General features: G+C 41.5%; 2 protein-coding genes across 6 annotated transcripts in view; one reads left to right on the forward strand and one right to left on the reverse strand.

Moving 5' to 3' along the window:
* Positions 1-10,928: 10,928 nt before the first annotated feature.
* Positions 10,929-21,476, reverse strand: part of LOC104100457 (uncharacterized) — a 57,149-nt gene continuing 46,601 nt past the window's right edge. For 2 of the 5 annotated variants that reach the window (XM_070197078.1, XM_070197077.1), the window contains exons 17-20: positions 18,785-18,990; positions 15,645-15,796; positions 11,996-12,260; positions 10,929-11,540 (exon numbers count right to left, since the gene is read on the reverse strand). In XM_070197078.1, coding sequence (XP_070053179.1) covers positions 11,277-11,540; positions 11,996-12,260; positions 15,645-15,796; positions 18,785-18,990 — 887 coding nt within the window. In that variant the 3' untranslated portion in view covers positions 10,929-11,276. The other 3 variants (XM_070197079.1, XR_011414754.1, XM_070197080.1) reach the window with 3 other exon arrangements.
* Positions 19,994-21,476, forward strand: part of LOC104104949 (uncharacterized) — a 52,426-nt gene continuing 50,943 nt past the window's right edge. Inside the window, exon 1 of the mRNA XM_070197081.1 lies at positions 19,994-19,997. The gene's annotated coding sequence lies outside the window, so the exon portion shown is untranslated. The remainder of the gene's footprint in view (positions 19,998-21,476) is intronic.

Genomic DNA, 21,476 nt, shown 5'->3' on the forward strand with positions numbered 1-21,476 from the left:
ATCATTATCCTGATCCGATATTTTAAAGGCAAAATCGAGGGGATGTCGTTCACCCTCGATCATCTTATCCGGCTGTACCGCCCCCGACTTTTTCGAGGAGGGTTAATAAAACTCCAGCGTCAGGCTACCAAGGCTCTGTTCTCGAGTATTGACGAGGACAGGGACCGGGGTTGGATGGGCAGGTTCGTTCGAGTAAGGACTTCGGACCTGATCCCGACCGAGAAGATGCCCTTTCCCGAGGAGTGGAACATGAAACGTAAGTGTGATCTTCCTGTTGCTTCTATTTTGTTCTTTTATTTATTCTCTTATCGACACTCCTCCTTTTGTGATGTAGTGGTTTCCTAAATGCCCGGAGCGGTTCCTGATCTCAAGAACTGGGTAAGGGCTCTTGTTTCGACCTCCACATACGCCGAGCGCTCATGGCGTGATTTGTCAAAGGGTCGGTGGGAGGCCAAAAATCACGGTAAGCTCTTTTCTCGGACTTTGATAATCCAAACGAGGGGTTTTTTCAAAATATTTTTTATAAAGTTTCCCATATGCAGGTTTGGGTAAAGACGCGGTCTTGAGGCCTCTGTCCAATGAGGAGGATGTTTCGACCTCTGTCCCAAAGTCGGTGAAGGAAAATAAAAGAAAAAGAGCCTCGGTTCCCAAATATCCAAAACCGAAGAAGAGGACGACTCGTAAGCCGAACAAGAATATCATTCCTTTGACCGTGGAATCCGTTTTGCATTTAAGGGATGAAGAAGAAGAAGAAGAAGAAGAAGAAGAAGAAGAAGAAGAGGACAATGAGTCCGCGCTGGCGGTCCGAACGAAGAGAGCCGCCGATGCCTCATCGCCGGCTGGATCGATGATGTTCTATGAGGCTCCGCCTCGAACTGAAGATATACCGGAGAAAGATCCAGGTAGAGTCCCCAAACTATCGGATGTCGGAGACGCCCCTCATCGGAGTCAACCGGCAGGGGTTATAATCGAAGAGCCCCTCGAACCCCTCCGAGCCAAGGGGAACGCTCCAAGCGAGTCATTTGGGGCAGCAGCGATCGAGGATTCGCCTACCTTTCCCGCTTTTTCTGCAGGGGTGATTCGGGAAGCTCAAGCTCTGGGAGCCCTCAATCTAGACAGGCCCCACGATGGAGAAGATTCGTTTTGTAACTTGTTTACCGGTATCGAAGATGTTGCCGGTGCCGGTGAAGAATCAGATCTTTTTCACGGATTGCGGCAGGCTTTGAATCAGGTGAGCCTTTAAATTTTTTTTTTGTCGGTATTGTCTTTATGTTCGTTTTTCGTTATCTTCGCTTCTTGTTTCTTTGTAGGCTGTGGCAGTCCATCGAGAACAATGTTCTCATTTCCAGAATAAGCTGCATCGATACGCGGCCGGCCTATACTGTGCTACTGACGAGAGGAACTCCCTTAGACTTTCCTTAGGGCAGAGAAAGGAGGATATAAAAGACCTCCGAGCTGAGCTGGCCAAGGCTTATCGAGATCAGAATGATTTGTCTGAGTAGGTAATGATGCTTTTGAAAGCCTATGGGCTTGATACTGGAACGATAGCTAACATTTCGGTCTCACAGCTGCAGCAAAAAATCGAGATGATCGGGAAGCTTCGTGAGGAGGTCGACGTGATAAGGATGGAGTCCTTGCGGTGGAAAGAAGGTATGGACCGCTTTGCTGCAGAAAAAGAGACCGCTCGAGCCCAGTTATCGTCGTCCGAAACCCAGCTTCAGAAAATGAAGGGAAAAGGCCCGGTTTAGGCAAGAAGAATTGAGGAGCTTGAGGCTCGGTTGGCCTCTGCACTCGCCAAGGCCGAATCCGATGCTGAAAAGGCAAAGGTTGACGCGGATGCGCTCGTGGCCATCTATCGGGCTGACGCTGAAGCTGCCCAAGTCCAGGCAAGAGAGGCGGCCGAATCAGCCGATAGTCGAGCGCATTGGGTCGCCGAACTTGCTAAGTGCCGATCCAGAAGGGAAACTCTCGAGGAGATTCATGATCGCGACTTCGATCTCGCGGAAGAGATAAAAAGGGAAAAAGAACTCGAAGTTGATGCTGAAGCTCTGGTTTCTGGCGGTGATGACAACGACGATGGGAGCAAGAGCGGATCCAAAAATGGGGGGGGGGGGCTAATAAAGAAGAGACCGCTCCCGGTCGAGAAATTTAGTTCCTAGTTTTTACGTTGTAATCACCCATGCAGATAAATTTGTGTATAGACATATCTCCCCTTTTGCTGATTTGCTTCTGTTTTTGTTTCCCGTCTTGCGAGGATTTTATTTGCCTTATGAATGTTTCCACAATGTTTTAAACAACTTAATCAAATTTGGACCTCGTAGCCTCTGTAACCGAGCGAGCGTTTACTCAAACTTGGGGCAATGTAGCCCTTTAGGCTTATTAGTTGTCAATGATTCGATCTTGAAGAAATATGGCCCGTGGGCGTAATGAGCGAGTTTTTGCTCGGACTTGAAATTGTAGCCCGTAAGCTTAATGGTCGAGTGAGTTTTTGCTCGAACTCGAAATAGAAATAGCCCGTAGGCTTGGTCGAGTGAATGGTTCGAACTCGAAGTAATGTAGCCCGTAGGCTTAATGGTCGAGTGAGTGTTTTGCTCGAACTCATAATAAAAATAGCCCGTAGGCTTGATCGAGTGAATGATTCGAACTCGAAGTAATGTAGCCCGTAGGCTTAATGGCCGAGTGAGTGTTTTGCTCGAACTCATAATAAAAATAGCCCGTAGGCTTGATCGAGTGAATGATTCGAACTCGAAGTAATGTAGCCCGTAGGCTTAATGGTCGAGTGAGTGTTTTGCTCGAACTCGAAATAAAAATAGCCCGTAGGCTTGATCGAGTGAATGATTCGAACCCGAAGTAATGTAGCCCGTAGGCTTAATGGTCGAGTGAGTATTTTTCTCGAACTTGAAATAAAAATAGCCCGTAGGCTTGATCGAGTGAATGATTCGAACTCGAAGTAATGTAGCCCGTAGGCTTGGTCGAATTGTATCTTAATTCTTATTGCGCAATAAATCTCGAAATAGAGGAATTTTCATTGGATATAAGATGCCGATAAAAAAGAGAGCTTTCTTCGCACGTTATTACACGCCTGGGTTCGGGCCAATCTATATGAGCGTGGTTCGCTTCGACCATTTGGCTCTTTACAGTTTTTCCTATTAGGACCTTGTTGCTGTGAAATAACTTTCTTGCGGGACCTCGGATATTGTTATAAATGTTGCACGACCAATGGTTGCCTCATTAAAAACCTTGCCGAAAAACCCATTTGGGATAAAATCGGTTTAAGGGAAAAAGAGTGCAACGCATGCTTTCTGGCGAGAGAGCCGCCCCTTGTTCGGACTTCTGCAGGGGTCAGTTTCGAGATATAAATGAATATGGGAAGGTTGTACCTTAACAGTAGTACCGTTTTAGATGTGATACATTCCAGCTGCTTGATAGCTGTTTGCGGTTTATAACGCCGATCCTGTATGACCCCTTTTCGATGTCCTCGAGTACCTGATATGGTCCTTCTCAATCCGGTCCTAGCTTCCCTTCATTCGGATTTCGGGTATTGATGGTAATTTTTCTCAACACTAAGTCCCCAGGCTTGAAATGGCGGAGCTTGGTTCTTCGATTATAATATCTTTCGATTCGCTGCTTTTGGGCGGCCATTCGGACGAGAGCAGCTTCTCGTTTTTCGTTCGATAGTTCGAGGCTTGTATTCATAGACTCGTTATTTGATTCTTCCATCGCGAATCGAAATCTGGCACTGGGTTCACCAACCTCGACTGGTATCAATGCTTCAGATCCATATACTAAAGAGAACGGGGTCGCCCCCATACTGGATTTTGACGTTGTCCGATATGCCCAAAGGACTTCAGGCAGGATTTCTCTCCATTTCCCTTTAGCGTCGTTCAACCTCTTCTTTAAGTTTTGAATGACAGTTTTGTTTGTTGATTCGGCCTGCCCATTCCCACTGGGGTGGTATGGCGTCGACAGTATCCTTCTTATCTTGTGGTCTTCGAGGAATCTTGTTACTTTGCCGCCAACGAATTGTTTTCCATTGTTACATACTATTTCGGCGGGTATCCCGAACCGGCATATGATATGATCCCAAATAAAGTCTATAACTTCTTTCTCTCTTATTTTCTCGAACGCCTGCACTTCAACCCATTTAGAAAAATAGTCAGTCATAAACAAAATGAATTTGGCTTTACCTGGGGTCAATGGCAGAGGGCCGACGATATCCATTCCCCATTTCATGAATGGCCACGGGGATAGGACCGAGTGGAGTTGCTCTCCGGGCTGGTGGATCATCGGTGCAAACCTTTGACACTTGTCACATTTACGAACAAATTCCTTCGTATCTTTGCCCATGTCGATCCAATAATACCCTGCTCTGATTATTTTTTGGACTAATGTGTCGGATCCAGAGTGATTCCCGCAAGTACCCTCATGCACTTCCCGTAGGACGTAATCGACATCCCCGGACCCAAGCATACTGCCAACGGTCCATCGAACGTTCTTCGGTACAATGTTCCGTTCGAAGCCAAAGTGAATCGAGCAGCTTTGGTCCGTAGGGTTCTGGAATCTTTAGGGTCTGATGGGAGTTTTCCGCTTTTCAAATATTCAATATACTTGTTTCTCCAATCCCAGGTTAAGCTTGTAGAATTTACTTCGGCGTGACCTTCTTCGATTACCGATCTCGAAAGTTGAACAACATTCCCCGAGCCCGTATCATCTACCTCGACCGACGACCCCAAATTCGCAAGCACGTCGGCCTCATTATTCTGTTCCCGTGGTACATGCTGTAAAGTCCATTGTTTGAGATAGCGCAAAGTGATAAGCAGTTTATCTAAATACCTCTGCATTCTACCTTCTCGAACTTCGAAGGTTTTGTTTACTTGACTCACCACCAGCAAGGAGTCGCAGTTGGCTTCAATGACTTCTGCTCCCAAGTTTCTAGCTAGCTCGAGACCTGCAATCATGGCTTCATACTCGGCCTCGTTGTTAGTCAACCTGATAGTTTTAATAGATTGCCTAATAATGCTACTCCTGGGTGGTTTCAAAACTATGCACAACCCGGACCCTTTTACGTTCGAAGCACCGTCCGTAAAAAAGATCTATACCCCTGATGATGTACCTGATTTCAACAGTTCTTTTTTGACTTTGAGTACGAGGGCTGGTGTGAAATCGGCCACGAAGTCTGCTAAAACTTGAGACTTGATGGCCGTGCGGGGTTGATATTCGATATCGTACCCACTAAGTTCGACGACCCATTTGGCCAGTCGACCTGATAACTCGGGTTTGTGCAAAATATTACGAAGCGGGTAAGTGGACAATACACATATGGGATGACATTGAAAGTACGACCTTAACTTCCTTGAGGCGCTTATCAGTGCAAGCGCCAACTTTTCTAGGAGCGGATATCTAGTTTCCGCCTCTCCTAAGGTTCGACTCGTATAATAAACGGGGAATTGCGTACCTTGCTCTTCTCGAACTAGGACACCGCTCACGGCGACTTCCGATACTGCCAAGTACAAACAAAGTTTCTCGTCTGTTTTTGGAGTGTGAAGCAGTGGTGCGCTTGATAGATATCGCTTTAGTTCTTCTAATGCTTGTTGGCACTCCGGGGTCCAAGAAAAATCGTTCTTCTTTTTGAGTAGAGAGAAAAATTTATGACTTCGATCAGATGATCTTGAGATGAACCGGCTTAAGGCGGCGATCCGACCCGTTAGCCTTTGTATGGACTTCACGCTGTCTACAACGACGATGTCTTTGATGGCCTTGATTTTATCGGGGTTAATCTCTATTCCCCGATGTGACACCATGAAGCCGAGGAACTTGCCCGAACCGACCCCGAAAGCACATTTCTCGGGGTTGAGCTTCATTTTGTATTTTCTTAAAATCTCGAACATTTCTTGCAAATGAATTAAATGGTCCTCTGCGCGCAGGGACTTGACTAACATGTCATCAATATAAACTTCCATTGATTTTCCTATTTGTTCTTCGAATATTTTATTCACTAGGCGTTGGTAAGTAGCCCCTGCGTTTTTTAGCCCGAAGGGCATCACATTATAACAATACATTCCATATTTGGTGACAAATGAGGTTTTTTCCTGGTCCTCCGGGTTCATCTGTATTTGATTATACCCAGAATAGGCATCGAGAAAAGTGAGGATCTCGTGGCCGGCCATGGCATCGATCATGCGATCGATATTGGGCAACGGAAAGGAATCTTTGGGGCATGCTTTGTTCAAATCCTTATAGTCCACGCACATTCTAAGTTTGTCCCCTTTTTTAGGGACCACAACTACGTTGGCTAACCATTCGGGATATTTCACCTCCCGAATGGACCCTACTTTGAGAAGCTTGATTACCTCGTCCTTTATGAATGCGTGCTTTCTATCGGACTGGGGTCTTCTCTTTTGCTTCACCTATCTGAACCTGGGGTCCAAACTTAGCTGATGCGTCGTTATGTCCGGCGGGATCCCTGTTATATCTAAATGGGACCAGGCAAAACAATCGATGTTATTGATAAGAAATTGAACGAGTTTCTTCCTGAGTTCAGGGCTCAACCCCGTTCCCAAGTATACCTTTCGCTCGGGTCGGCGCTCGATTAATATGACTTACTCTAGCTCCTCGATCGTCAATTTTGTGGCGTCGGAGTCATCGGAAATCACGAAAGATCGAGGGACCCTTTGATCTCCATCCTCTTCAATTTTTTGGTTGTCTGGCTGGGTTGAAGCCGATGTCTGTGATTGCTATTTGGTGTCCCGTTCTCCTTCCGGGCCCGATCCTTTTATCGGCGAAAGTGAGGACACTGGTTTAGCTTCATCGACGGCGAACATTTCTTTCGCGGCTGGTTATTCTCTGTACACCTCCCGACGTCGGGAATTTGAGGGCCTGGTGTAGGGTCGAAGGCACAACTCTCATGTTGTGGATCCATGGCCTTCCGAAAAGGGCGTTATTCTCATATCGCCTTTGATCACGTGAAACTTTGTTTCCTGGATGGTCCCGACCACGTTTATTGGTAGGACTATCTCACCTTTGGTGGTTTCACATGCCATATTGAACCCGTTTAGGACCAGAGTTGCGGGTACGATCTGATCCTGTAGGCCGAGCTGCTCCACTACCTTCAATCGGATGATGTTGGCCGAGCTACCTGGATCGATTAACACACGCTTAATTTTAGTTTTATTTACGAGTACGGATATTACCAGCGCATCGTTGTGAGGTTGGATGACCCCCTCTGCATCTTCATCATCAAAGGACAGAGTCCCCATGGGTGCGTAGTTTTGAGTCCGAGATCGCTTTTCCCTCACCATCGATGTTTTAGTGCGTTTAAGCATTGGTCCCTGAGGGGTATTGATGCCGCCGATGATCATGTGGATGACGTGCTACGGTTCTTCTTGCTCGTTTTGCTTGCTGAAATCCCTACTTATAAAATGGCTCTTTGCCCTATCACTCAGAAACTCCCGAAGGTGCCCTTTGTTAAATAAGCGAGCTATTTCCTCTCTTAGTTGCTTGTAATCTTCCGTTCTGTGACCATGGGTACCATGATATTCGCACGTTTGATTGGGATTCCTTCGGGCAGGATCTGTCTGTATTGGTCGAGGCCATTTAGTGTCCTCGATGCGTTCGATGGCCGACACGAGAGCAGATGCACCAACGCTGAAGTTATATTCTGATAATCGAGGTGCTTCTATAGGCTCGGCATATTTATCGAAGCCGCTCTTACTCATAAGCCCCCGAGAATTTTGTCCTCGATCCATCCTTCGATTGTTCCGAACTGCGTTGCGTGCTGAACCGTTGTTCACCCGATCTGCGACGTATGGTCAATATCGGTCTATGTTCGACCTTTGTTCTCTGTCGATCTGCTTTTGATTAATAACTGTCTTGTTCTGATGAACGGGTCTGTACGGGGCCCCCGACTGATCATCCTCGACCCTAATTTTTGATTGATATCGGTTGTGCACATCTGCCCAAGTTACCGCTGGATACTCGATCAAATTTTGTTTCAACCGATGTGATGCTGTCGAACTTAGCTCATTCAACCCTTGGGTGAAGGCTTGTACGGCCCAGTCGTCTGTGATCGGGGGTAATTCCATGCGTTCCATTTGAAATCGGGATACGAATTCACTCAGCATTTCTCCCTGCCTTTGCTTTACTTTGAAGAGGTCTGATTTTCTCGTTGCAACCTTTATGGCACCAGCATGTGCCTTTACGAATGAATCTGCTAACATGGCAAAAGAATCGATGGAATTTGGCGGTAAATTGTGGTACCAGATCATAGCTCCTTTCGAGAGGGTCTCCCCGAACCTTTTCAACAACACGGATTCGATCTCATCATCTTCCAAATCGTTGCCTTTTATGGCACATGTGTAAGAGGTGACATGTTCATTAGTCGGTCGTACCGTTATATTTGGGAATTTCGGGCATACAGAATTTTTCGGGGATTGGCTTTGGTGCCGCACTCGACGGAAAAGGCTTTTGTATGAATTTTTTCGAATCAAGCCCCTTTATCATTGGTGGTGCCCCAGGATTTGGTCGACCCTGGCATTGTACGTTTTCACCCTCTTGTCGTTGTCTTCGACTCGTTTTGTGAGTTCCTCGAGCAATTTAGTAATTCCGGGAGTAGTCCCCGATTCTTGCTCATTAGATTTCACTATGGCAGGCTCAGTTCTGGGGGTGACTTCTCGAAGTGGATTGGAAACCGGCTTGCTTTGTGCACGAGTTTGGCTCTGTAGCTGAGCTATCGCTACTTGTTGGGCTTGCAACATCTCGAAGATCATGCGTAAGCTGGTCCCGATTTTCCCTGGGTTTTGGGTGTCTCGGGCTACGGATCGAGTATCGCCCTGAATGCTTCTTTCCGGTTCGGAACGCTGGTTCGCTTCCAAAGCTATTTGTGAATTGACATCCAGTGGTATTTTGGCTCGAATTTCGGGTACTTCGATTCGAGCCTCGGGTGATGCCAAGTTGTTGGTTTCATCTTGAAGGCCGGCTTCGTAATCGATCGGTGAAGCCATTCGATCAGTGGCTATTCGTAGCTGACCCTAAATTGAAGATGTTTTCGGAAATAAGTGCAAAGCACAATGGCGTGTTCTTTTTTAGATTTGTATCAAATAACCACTGTTATCCTCGGCCCCACGGTGGGCGCCAAACTGTTTACCCCAAAAATGGATAGAGTTGAATTTATACGCAGTTCCGAGGATATGTGGCACAACTTAATACAAAATGCAAGGATAAATAAAATGTGAATGTAGATTGGAGAGAATGCAATCTAGACAAGGCAATCAAGAACAGTGAACCTTAGGATTCGACAAATAGAATCAATCTAAGAAACTGGAAGAGCCATTCTGTACTGTAGAGGAATATAATACTTTCATTACAATGTAAGTCTCACAAAAAATCTGTTCTACAGAAATGATAACCAAACCCTTTTATAGTGGAGGGATTCGGCACCGAGCATAATAAAATAAACATTCAGTGGGAGACCCATGATAAGTCAGCTTTTCCATAGTTTCTGCTAAGATTCCCTCTAGTGGGATTGCAACGGCTTTTGTCTGCGAGCTCGATCGTTTAGAATCCTTGATTTTGGTTCGAGCTTGATTTCGGCTCGAACTTGTGATCTTAGTTCGAGCCCGATCACAGTTCGAGCCCTCGAATTGATTCCAGATCAATGTTGGTCGGTCTTTGGATTATCAGCACGATAGGTCTACCATGCGTCATGGTTCGATTTTTGTTCGAGTTTGATTAGGATATCGATCTCGACACGGACCGGCCTCCCCGGGTTCGAGGAAATACAATATTTTTTATGGTAGCGGTAATGGTGACAATAGCGGTGGAGGGGAATAAAATTTTAGTGGTGGAAAAAAAATAGAAGCGAGGGGAATTGGTTAGGGGCAATGAGGTGGCAAGCCATGTGGCATCCACCTCATCAAATGTCAGTACCATGTAGGATTGGATGTCCACTTTGAACAAACTTAACGGAAAAAGAGTATATTTGAACCAATAATATAACGATAAGGGTATATTTGGATTCAAAGTATAACGAGAAGTACATTTAAACTTTTTCTGATAGTACATGAGTATATTTAACCCTTTTCCGTAAAGGATACATGGTGGCATGGTGCCCGTGCATCAAGGTCATATTGGAAAGACAAAATTAGACCTATCGTCAAAAATAAGGAATAATTTTGGTCAAGAAGTTGAAATTTTACATGGTTTATTTATCAATCTTTGAAGAGTAATTTTTATTCCTATTCACCTTTTTGAAACATTTTAGCTGGCACCTATATTTTACTTTTGATTCACGCCGCATAAAGCTCGTTAAAAGAGAAAGTGCTTCGAACCAAGATTTTTTTCATACTCAATGTTCGACCCCGAAATTTCTAATTAATAGTTGAAGAATCTTATTTATTCTACCATAAACCATAATAGTTTTACTTTATTCATTCCCATAGAGGATGTTTGGTTACGAAGTGGGATAGATAAGGATATCCCATGGATTAGCTATCCCACCTTCTCTATGGGGTAGTTAATCCCACAATTTTAGTATAGTAAAATTGGAGGGAAAATGACATTGTATAGCTGTTCTCAAAATAATAGTCGAAAAATATATATTATTTTGTATATGTTATATACAAATTTTATTTTATACATGTTTTCGGCTATCAAATATAAATAGTTTCTGGCACAAGCTAAAAGTAAAAAAAAAACCCTAAAATGTATCCTACCTCTAGCTAATACTTATAAACAAACATGAGATAAATACAATCTCATATTCTATCCCGAGATTAGTATCCTTATCTCAATAACCAAACAACTCCTTAGCTGGTCGAAAAATAAAGAGTTAACAAGTTTAGCGTCTTGATATCAAAAATAGGAAAGAAAAAAAAACATAAACTATAGGCGCTTTGAACGTTGCAAGTGAACCACAGAGAGGAAAAAGAGAGTTCAACATAAAAATGACACTGCTCTATAGACTGGTAGAAAAACATATACTACAAAATCTAACTGTTATACCTGGTGTGCTAAGCGATTATTACACACAGACTGTACAGAGAATCAAGGAAATCACTATATACAAGATAATCATGACAAATGAGCTGACTACTGGAAATTTGCCAGCAGCAACAGTCACTCTCTCCAGCACATTCCACTGCTTTGGCTGCTAATGGATGTCATGATAATCAATGAATCCTTTATTCCGGTCGTGCATGGGGATACACATCGAAATAAGACTGAAAGAGAATCATGGCGCGGACTCCTAGTTGTTCCTTAACAGCACAATTTTTGTAAATTCAACAGTGCTCTGGTGGCTCTTGACAAGATGTCCGTTCACTAAGCCTCCTCTCAGCAGCTATAGCAGCAGCAACAGAAGGTGGCAAATGCGTCAAGCTCCCAGTTGCCTTTTCATCAGTGGAAGGTGCCACCCTGAATAAGGATTCAACATCTCTTAGTGTCAAAATGGGCTGATCTTGATTCTTTCTGTTGCCACTAACAAATGAACCGATATTCCTGCTCCTATTCAACTTATATAAGCTCTCCTCAACTGTGTCTTTCACCTATTATGATAGAAACCAACAAAAAAAGAGAGTTATGAATAATCCCCTCTGCATGATACTATGTAGCAAAAATAGGTTGATAAAAGTATAACAAAGAATCCCTGGAAGCATCCAGTGCACAGATAAATATAGGTCATCTCAGCAACACAAGCTTTAAATTCATATCAAAAGACCGAAATAGGTCTCCATCCAAAGTCACTTCAGCAGTTTTAAGTTTCATCAACTTTTTGCATATGAATGGAGTTGACACATTCATTCAAGATTCATGTTGTTAATAGGAGATTCAGGTTATATTTAACATGACAGACAGCTCAACAGTTACTTAGAAAACAATGCAAGTACAAGTTTTAGGTCAGTCATCGTACCACAAATTTGAGACACAACACTGATTACATACAGAGTTAGATTCAGACTCCCAACTCAATATTAATGAAGAATAGAATAGAGAGACATACTATAAAACGATGAACAAGAGTCTTATGTGCCTGCCCAATTCGATGCACCCTGCCAATGGCTTGTGCTTCTGCTGCAGGATTCAGCAGCGGTTCGACAAGTATAACATGCTGGGCTTCCAGAAGATTGAGGCCATTGGCTCCATGTTGGATTAGGAGCAACAATACTTGAATGGATCTGGTTTCTGGTTGCCCTGCATGTCTCTTGCCAGTTTCTTTGACATTGCTGTTAAGGCCTCTGAATTGGCTGATGGCAACATGTGCTTTCCTGTGGACTCAGTACTATAAGTTCAAAATTTGAAACTGATGTGTCATGGAAAATACTGAAACATGCAACATGAAATGTTAAACCATAAAACCAAGATCTGCTTCCTTCACAGATTTTAGGAATGAACTAAGAATGCGTCTTCGTTCCAACTATTAGTTTTCATGTGGTGCCCAACACTGCTTAAATTCACAGTAGCTTCATAAGTTAGATACAATTCTTGAGCTGATCCAGACTATGTCATTGACTATTGATATTTGGAATATTTATCTATGTTTTCGTATCAATTATTTTCCACTTTAATGTCCTCGGAGTGTTTTAGCTGTTAAAAATACCTGATTTGGCTTAAATATTTATTTAAAGATTAGGAAATCAACAAGGTGAAAGGAAGCAATTCGGGAGATTTGCACCCATGGATGTGGTCGAATGATCAATGAAGTGGGTCAGAACCAGAAGGTCTCAAGTTCAAATTCCAACGGAGGGAAAAACAATAGGTGATTTCTTCCCATCTGAAAGCTTTGGTAGACAAAGTTACCTAGTACTTATTGCTGGTGGGAGGTGAAAAGTATCCCGTGGAATTAGTCGAGGTGCGCGCAAGCTGGCCCGGACACCACAATTATCCAAAAATAAAAAAGAAAAAAGAAGGGAGATTTTTGGACTGAATTTGAAGATTTAAAGAAACTGAATAAGTCCCGTGGGGTATGGCGCGCATGCCAAAATTTTAGGCTTATACTCTGAGGGCTAGTTTTGTCCACACATAATTTTTAGCAGACATAAATGCTTCCTAGCCTATTTTCAGCCGCATCTCGACATGGAAGCCAAGATATCACCATTGATGAAGCAAGGTCAAGCTGGGAAAAGCCTTGAGTCCATTCTAACTGAAGATCTAAAGGGTTTTTCGTAAACTTTTCTTATTTCCTTCTTCTAAGGATAATGGATTCTCTCTTGTTATATAACTTTGGGTTTATGAGTAGAATGATATTGGCTAGTGTCCTTATTCCTTTATCTAAAGTTTTGATGGAACCTTTCATTAGGTGAACTATTTGGCTGCTTCTTGATAAATTAGGCCTGAATCTGTTTTTATTTGTTTCAACAACGAATTTCTTGTGTTTGATTGAAGAGCTCTCAAATGAATGTGCCCTAGATTCTTGACCTAAACTTGGGAAAGGAACTTCAAGATTTGGTGTTAGTTGAACAACAATATTTCAGATTAATTAAGATATTAATTAGCTTGATATAAAGACTATAATTAGGAACAATTCAGTCTTATTGTGATCTTCTGTGAGCTGGCTTACAGGAATCCTTGAAATAACTTGGGAGAGTAATTTGAGGAAATTATTGCGCTAGTAATTGGGAAGTTCTAGCGATAATCTAGTGACTCGCGATCAATAAAAATAATCAGACAAGATCCATAGAGAAGCAGTAGCTATTTCATTTCTGGGGAATTCATGATCCTAGGCCTTTTATTAATTGACTTTACTCTACATATTTTTAATAGTAGTAAATCTGTAATCATTGTTTTATTTTGAATTCAATAGATATCAATTAGAAAAACATTAGTTGGTAATAGTTCAACTTAGTTTACTTAATAGTTAAACCAGCTAAAACTAGTCCTAAGCTCTCTGTGGGATGGATCCTGGACTTATAAGCCAGGTTAAATTTGTAGAGACCACTTATCCTTTTTAAAACTAAAGTTGGGTGTGATCAACAATCAAGCCAAAGGGCAAATCAGTGGAGCTCACTAACATATACTCCCTCTTTCCAATTTTATGTGATGCCTTTTACTGGGCACAAAGTTTAAGAAAGAAAGAAAGACTTTTAAAACTTGTGGTCTAAAACAAGCCATAGATATTTGTGTGACTATAAATCATCTCATTAAGGGTAAAATGAGAATTTTGAAGTCAAATTGTTTCTAGATATATAAAGGATCATTCCTTTTAGGACAGGATAAAAAAGAAAGTCCATCACATAAATTGGACAGAGGGAGTAGGAGGATGCAGAACCAGAAGAGCAAGAGTGGATTAATGCTAGTTCTGGGACGTCTTCATATTCAAAGTTGAGAAGACAGTCTGAAGGTTTAGCTGATTTACTACATCAAGTATGTGTAAAAAACTAAAAACCACACTTCCGCAATATGGGTTGTTTGGTATAAATTGGATTTTTTAGCATGACTGTTCCCAGATTCTTATAATAGTTATTTATTATATAGTCAGAAACTTGCTCTTTGATACATTAGCTCAAGTATGGAGAACATTAAAGATGGTCCCTTAGGATGAAAGAGGATGAATCAGGTTCATAGTTTTTGCTCATATTTAGAGAAGGAACTTGATCCTCATAAAATTTGTAGTATCTTCTTCCGGGGAATTGGGAGTAACCAGCAAAATTGATTTCCATAGGCAATATCCTCTTATGGACTGGAAGGAAGAAATTGCTCATCTTTTTAGCAGTACAACTTCTCAACTCAAAACCTTAATCCAACGGATTGGAATTGGATAGCCAAAGATCATAATAATCCCTTTGAAAACTCTGATAGACTAATATTGAATTCTAACACTCTGATGAAACTCTGACGAATGTGCAATCTGGTTTTTAAAGTTTACATGTGACCTAGTATTCTTTTGGTTTCTTTCCTTCTTTTTCTTGAAGTATAATTTTTTAAATTTTCTTCCAAGAAACCCAGGTAACTCAATGAAGTGCAGGCCTGAAGTGGAGAAAATGAGGTTAACAAGTTGAGAAAAAATGTGCATAACAGAAACAGTTGCTCAAAGAAGTAAACATGACGCAGAGTTAAAGGTTCGATGAGCTAAATTGAGAGAAAGAAGTCCAGAGTAATAGAACATGTGGAAATAATGTACAATTGGCCAGAAGTAGAGACAAAGGTAGTGCAAGAGAGGACTTTCAGGCAAGAGAACGGACTTACAGTTTGGCTTGTATACCATATGAAAGAATCATCTTCCAACCAAAATTTTAAACAATGATTGATTAGCCTAAGACCATTATGCTACATATTTCTCTAATAATCAATTATATTATTTCACATGTATAGGACTGTAAAGATCAGGATACAACCTGGAGAGGTTCCATGAGATAGGAGAACTCTTTTCATAGGAATTTATTTATGCAAGATACCATAGTCATTACCACTTTAGAGTTTCACAGCTAGATCCCATGCAAGTAAAGGCATGCCATCCTCAAAGATTCTTGCTGTTATCATAAACATAATTTTCCATTTTCTTTAAACAGAGATTTAGACATAATGCAGGATATGAATCAATCACATGGTTGCTCATATCATGAAGAATAAGTGTTCGCTTTTGCTCCTAGGAAAGAATATACTTTTTGAACTTCAAAAGAACCAAACAAGGTTGACTACAAGCAAATTATTACCTTCCTCCTTTCATCCGCACAAAAGTTATGTTGTTAGCTGCAAACGCATGCTCTAACACATCAAGCACGTCATTCCAACTGCTAAAGACTAGAACCTTTGCTGCTAGGTTCGAGGAAGTGATCCATAAAATTCTCCTGGTGACAGCTTCAATCTAGAATACAACTTCCATCAATTAATTGAAAATGCACAACAACTAAAGGAAGTACCTCTTCTACTGTTTAAAATATAATGAGGCTGTAAGAATGCACGGAAGAAAAATCTGTTTTTTAACAATGATATAATGAGCTCTATATATAATACATATTCTACTCCTATATATGGGACTAGGACATATTCTGCACGCCTCCGTTACCTTTTGGGAGGCCTACACCCCATAGAAACTGTCTACCTGAGACTGTCCCTTGGCCCGTAGGTCCTGACACAAGGTTAGAATTCTAGCCCTTCCAGAGTGGTATCTCACTGAAGCTCGGGCCCCCCGGAAGGAAGCCTTCTTCGCCTTCCACCTAAGCTGCGCAGGAAAGGCCCAAAGCCAATCCCAGGGAACAGTGAAGCTTCATAGGGTCTTTCTGTCCAGGTGCAGATAGTCCGCATCTTCACAGACATGTTCATATTACATATGGGACTAGGACTATTTACACATAACTATCTAACACTCCCCCTCAAGCCAATACCGAACTTGTTACATATGTAACTAATACGAGGTGAAAATATCTGCAAGCTGATCATTCGACATACAAGGCCACTAGACTTCCCCTGAGCAACAAATCCAGGTGGTTGCTGATAAACAGAAGTTGGCCAAAACGTCGCCGGAAAAATTTGAAAATAGCGAGACTAAGCCGAATTCCACACTACAGAATAGGTTCTAAAACACTACCAGAAAACAGAAACTTTTCTGAAAATTACTGCTCGCGCCGAAAGTCACTGTTCACGCCGGAAAAAGTGCACTGTTCACGCCTGAAAAAATAAAAATCGTCAGAATTTGATGTAATTTATATGGGTAGGCACGAACCACTGGACGAGTAAGTTGTCCTGAAGAAATTTTGTCAAAAAGTGGCCGGAATGGCTCAAACGCACCGGAAAAGTTACCGTAGCTCGCCGGAACCCTAATTCTGGCGATGCGTGGAGGCGTGTGAGGGACTTTCTGCCGGAGCGATTGACTGGGGTTTTGTCGCCTGACTTTTCCGAACAAGATGGTAGTGTTGGCTTTCGCACAACAGTACCAATGGGGAGATAACACAAATCAATCTTGAGTCGCCAACCGGAAAGACGCATGGTGACTGGCTTTTCTGTTTCAATGGGATTGGGATTTCTGGGTTTGGTCGCACAAGGGTTTCGGATCTGATGGTGGTATTGGTATATGTACAGTACCACTGTAGCAGTGATGAACCCTGGGAACAAGACGAAGTTGCCGGAAAATTAGACGGCGATGAGATCTTTCTTCCCGAATGTCGCTGGAATGACGTACAACGATAATTTTCTCACTGAAACTCTGATACCATGTGAGAATGCACGGGAGAAAAATCTGTTTTTTAACATTGATATAATGAGCCCTATATATAATACATATTCTACTCCTACTATATATGGGACTAGGACATATTCTACTCCTATTACATACGGGACTACTATTTATACATAACTATCTAACAGAGGCATACATTGTAGTATAACTTAAGTGGGAATACTGTATCTGCTTCCAAGGTCAAAAAAAAAGAACAACTTTTGTTGTTACATTCATAATTTCCCACTGCCACAAAATGAATGACTCAGTTCCATATTCGGTTCAAGTGTTGTTTGGTTGAGGCCAGTGTTTTGGATAGCGTGCCGCGACAAATAGCGACGAGGGCCCTCTTCACTGAGGCGAGAGTGTGAAGCGACAATTTATGCAAAAAAATAAAATATTATATATATAACTAAAAACTCAATAACAATAATATATTAATAAATATATCAATTCAAAAATTAAAAACTCAATAGATAGTCATAGTAGATTCATAAACTAAAAGTCTAAAACAAGAGACTCTACTGCCTCTGCTCTGCCTCTACTGCTTGCTCGAAACAGAGCCAAAACAAAATAAGAGAAGAAAGAGGAAGGGAAGAAAGAAAGAAAGAGCCTCTGCTCTGCCTCTGCTGCTTGCTCGAAAAACAGAGCACAAAAACAGACATATATGTTCTGTTTTTTGCTGCACTGCTGCTCGACAAAAAACAGAGCAAAAACAAAATAGAAAGAAGAAGAGAAGAAGAAAGAAGAAAGAAGAAGAATAAAGAAAGGAAACTCGAAGAAGAAGAGAAGCATACCTGGGCTGGGTCGACTTGGATGAAGAAGAAGATGGCAGAAACTTGAAGCTTTCAGATGAAGAAGATGGCTGGGCTGGGTCGAAATCTCCTTGGGTCGACTTGGCTGCTCTGTTGTTCGAAGGTTGAAGAAGAAAGAAACTTCTGAGAGCTCAAAGCCCTAATCGCGACCTTTTTCTTTAGTCTCTGCCCTTTTGCTTTTCTTTTTTTTAAAAAAGCGACGCTATAGTCGCATCTCGCTACACTGTCGCCTCTCGCTACACAGGCAGAGGCAAGCGCTTTCTGTAAATCGCAACGCAACAGAGAAGAAAAGCGACGACAGCTCGCATCGCTACGCCTCACGCTATTAGCGCTGAGGCGAGCGCTATTTACAACACTGGTTGAGGCATTATGTATTAAAAGTAAAGCTAATCAAAACTGCGACAATATGCAATGATTTGACATATTTTAGTCAAAACAAGTTAGTTGGCTCTCCGTCTACCAAGTACTTGCTTTTGTCCCAAGATACTTGATACAACTTCTTAAATAGCAGAATCCCCCCTCCCCCCACCCCCCCACATCTAATCTGATGTATATTATACTATTCTACATTATTTATTTTGAAAACTAATTTTCCTTCTTTAGTCTTCACATTTCAAATCATTATCTTAATCACTTGTTTATAAAATTTTATAAAATAAATTCTACGAATATTTTACTCCTAATTTTTGCAGTATTAGGACTAAGTTATCTAATATGGGGGAGAAGGGAGTAGATCATGAAATAATATTGGGGCAAAGGAAGTTGCTAGGAAAGTACAGTTGAATGATAAATATAATTCGAATCTTGAGGATGAAAGGAGTACCTTTGTGCTATATGAACCTCGGACATTTACAGATGCTTCAGAATTCTCAGAGGCTATTGAAGAAGATGGATATGACTTATTCTGACTGTCATCAGCATAAGCAATATTTCTGCAGTCAGTATGCTGTCTACACGTTGGGCACATTAACCAGTTAACTTGAGGCTTCCCATGGAGGGCTAATCTTTGCTCTGTCATTGCAAACAGACCTGAAATGGCAACCATCAAAGTTAAAGCATAGTATCCACCCTTAGCATTCCTTGCATAACAAACAAATGTTATAGTTTTTATTGAGTTAAAGCTACATGGATATGCAGGTTTTGCAGCTCTCTACGACCCAAAAGAAAAAATATATTGCCAAAGCTGTGGTTAACTCAGACAGTCTATAGGAAAATCGGAAGGTTATCCTCTCTTTTCTTTCCTGCAACCGTCAAAACCCCTCTATTTGAGGGGCAACCAAAATAAAAACAGAAAAGCACACAAGGATAAAACAGATAGTAGGAACAAAATTACTTCGCACGAATGTGAAGTACAAAAAATGAGCAGATAAGATTGGCATATCAACTGTAAAATTAGGTTGTCAGATTACATATAGTCACACGAGTAAATAAACATAGACTTGTGATAGTGTCCCACATCTAAAGCATGTAAATGTGTATTGTATAAAGTATCTATATTCCTAAGCATAAGACACTTCATGTGTACTCCCAATCTCCTCTTATATCTCACATGATATCAGAAGTTTTATAAGAAAAAACTAATTCTTTTATTGTCATTAGTTCCCTCTCCTCCAAAGTCAGCGCGATGGCGCATTAGCTTCAGCTCAGCAGCACGTCCCGGAGAAAAATTCCTTCCAGCGTCTAACTCCATTTGTGATAGTTGACCTTTCTTGAGTACTGTAAAACATAGGGACTTCCACAGAACTCAAAATCCTCTTACAAGCAGAACTGCAGAACCAAAAGGTTGCGATCTTTGTCTGTTTCATGCAAACTAAAGAATCTAGTGCCTCACATGCTTACCAGTTTCGTAGTTCCCTAAGGTTGACTAAAGTTCCAAATTGACCAATATGAATTGCAATAAACTCGGACGAGACTTGGGTGACCGAAACCCTATTTCAACAATGTTCTGGAGACTGCTTTAGATAACAGCCACCTACAATCCCTTGGAATCAGTGCAAACCTAATAAAGAGCAAAACAAAATGGAAGAAAAAGATCGATACGGACGACACTAACTAGTCGGGATTAAAGTTTAGTCGTGTTGGATTTGTCTAGAGATTTCTATGTCATTGTAGGGACAAACAAGAGATTTAGAGGATCTTTAGCCAGAGAACCTCTAAATTGCCTCAGAGAAGAACTTATTGAGTATTTGAATGATAATAGTAGCCTGTTTGGCCAAGCTTCTCCGTAGCCAAAAGCACTTTTTTTTTCTTTCAAAAAAGTGCTTTTTTTTTAAAGTTGAAGTGTTTCGCCAAGCTTTTAGAAGAGAAAAAATGCTTTTGAGTAGAAGCAGAAGCAGTTTTGGAGAAGCAGAAAAAAGTAGCTTCTCCCCGAAAGAACTTTTTTGAAAAGCGCTTTGAGAAAAATACACTTGAAGTACTTTTTCAAAAGCTTGGCAAACACTAATTGCTGCTTAGAAGTGTTTTTCAACTTAATTAGCCAAACACAAACTGCTTCTCCGCAAAAGTACTTTTGAGAAAAAACACTTCTCAATTTTAAGCTTGGCCAAACAGGCTATAGAATGGAGTGGACATAGAGGATTCGTATGGCAATCTCAACTATTTTGAGACTGAGGTGTTATAGCTGTGTATATTGACAGTGTAGAAACAAAGAACAGCTTCCATACTTTCAAAGTGAAAATAACAGCTTTTAACTAATATCAACCCACGATATGCAAACATTCCAACCCAGAATATTTTAGAAGCATGTCTATTTTACACATCATAGAATAATGTGCTTCTCATTTGCTCAAGGTGGGATAATCTTCTTGACCAAATTGTCATCAACTAAGGTGGAAGATACTCGCTCTATCAATAAAGAAGGAAAAGCAGCAAATGAAGAAAAATAGTTATGTATATGTACTAAGCTTATTAAAACAATAATTATCTTATATTAGAATAGTGAGAAATCCCATTTTCTTGGCATATGCTATTTGGTCGAGTCCTTGAATTATCATGTACATTTTATCAAGGAGAAAGTCCAGTTTCTGGAATCGTAATATGAAGTGCATACAATTATGTTAGTTTATAGATATGTATAGTGTAGTCTTGTCCCACATTGGAAGAGGAGTAATATCTCCTTGTAGTGTATAGCTATAAATAAGGACCTCTTGTATTGTATTTATCATCCAATATCAATAACATATTTTCTCCCGTGCCTTCTCACATGGTATCAGAGCATTAGTGAGAAAAGATCGTTGTGCGTCATTCCAGCGTTAACCGGGAAGAAAGAACTTAGTCATCGTGTAATTTTTCCGGTGACCTAAGGCTTATCTAAGTGAAAGTCACTTTCTGTCGGTGTTGTGCTAAAACCAACACCACCACGAGGTAGATCACCCTCCGACTACCAACCCCTGAAATTTTATCCGGCAGAAAAGCCGCCACGCTCCTCCACGCGCCGGCAACAACTTTTCTGGCGAGGGTTCCGGCCACTTTCCGGCCATTTTTTCGCGAAGCTTCTTCAGGACAGTGTGCTCTCC

The sequence above is a fragment of the Nicotiana tomentosiformis genome, chromosome 3, assembly GCF_000390325.3.
Source record: "Nicotiana tomentosiformis chromosome 3, ASM39032v3, whole genome shotgun sequence".
Classification (NCBI taxonomy): Eukaryota; Viridiplantae; Streptophyta; class Magnoliopsida; order Solanales; family Solanaceae; genus Nicotiana; species Nicotiana tomentosiformis.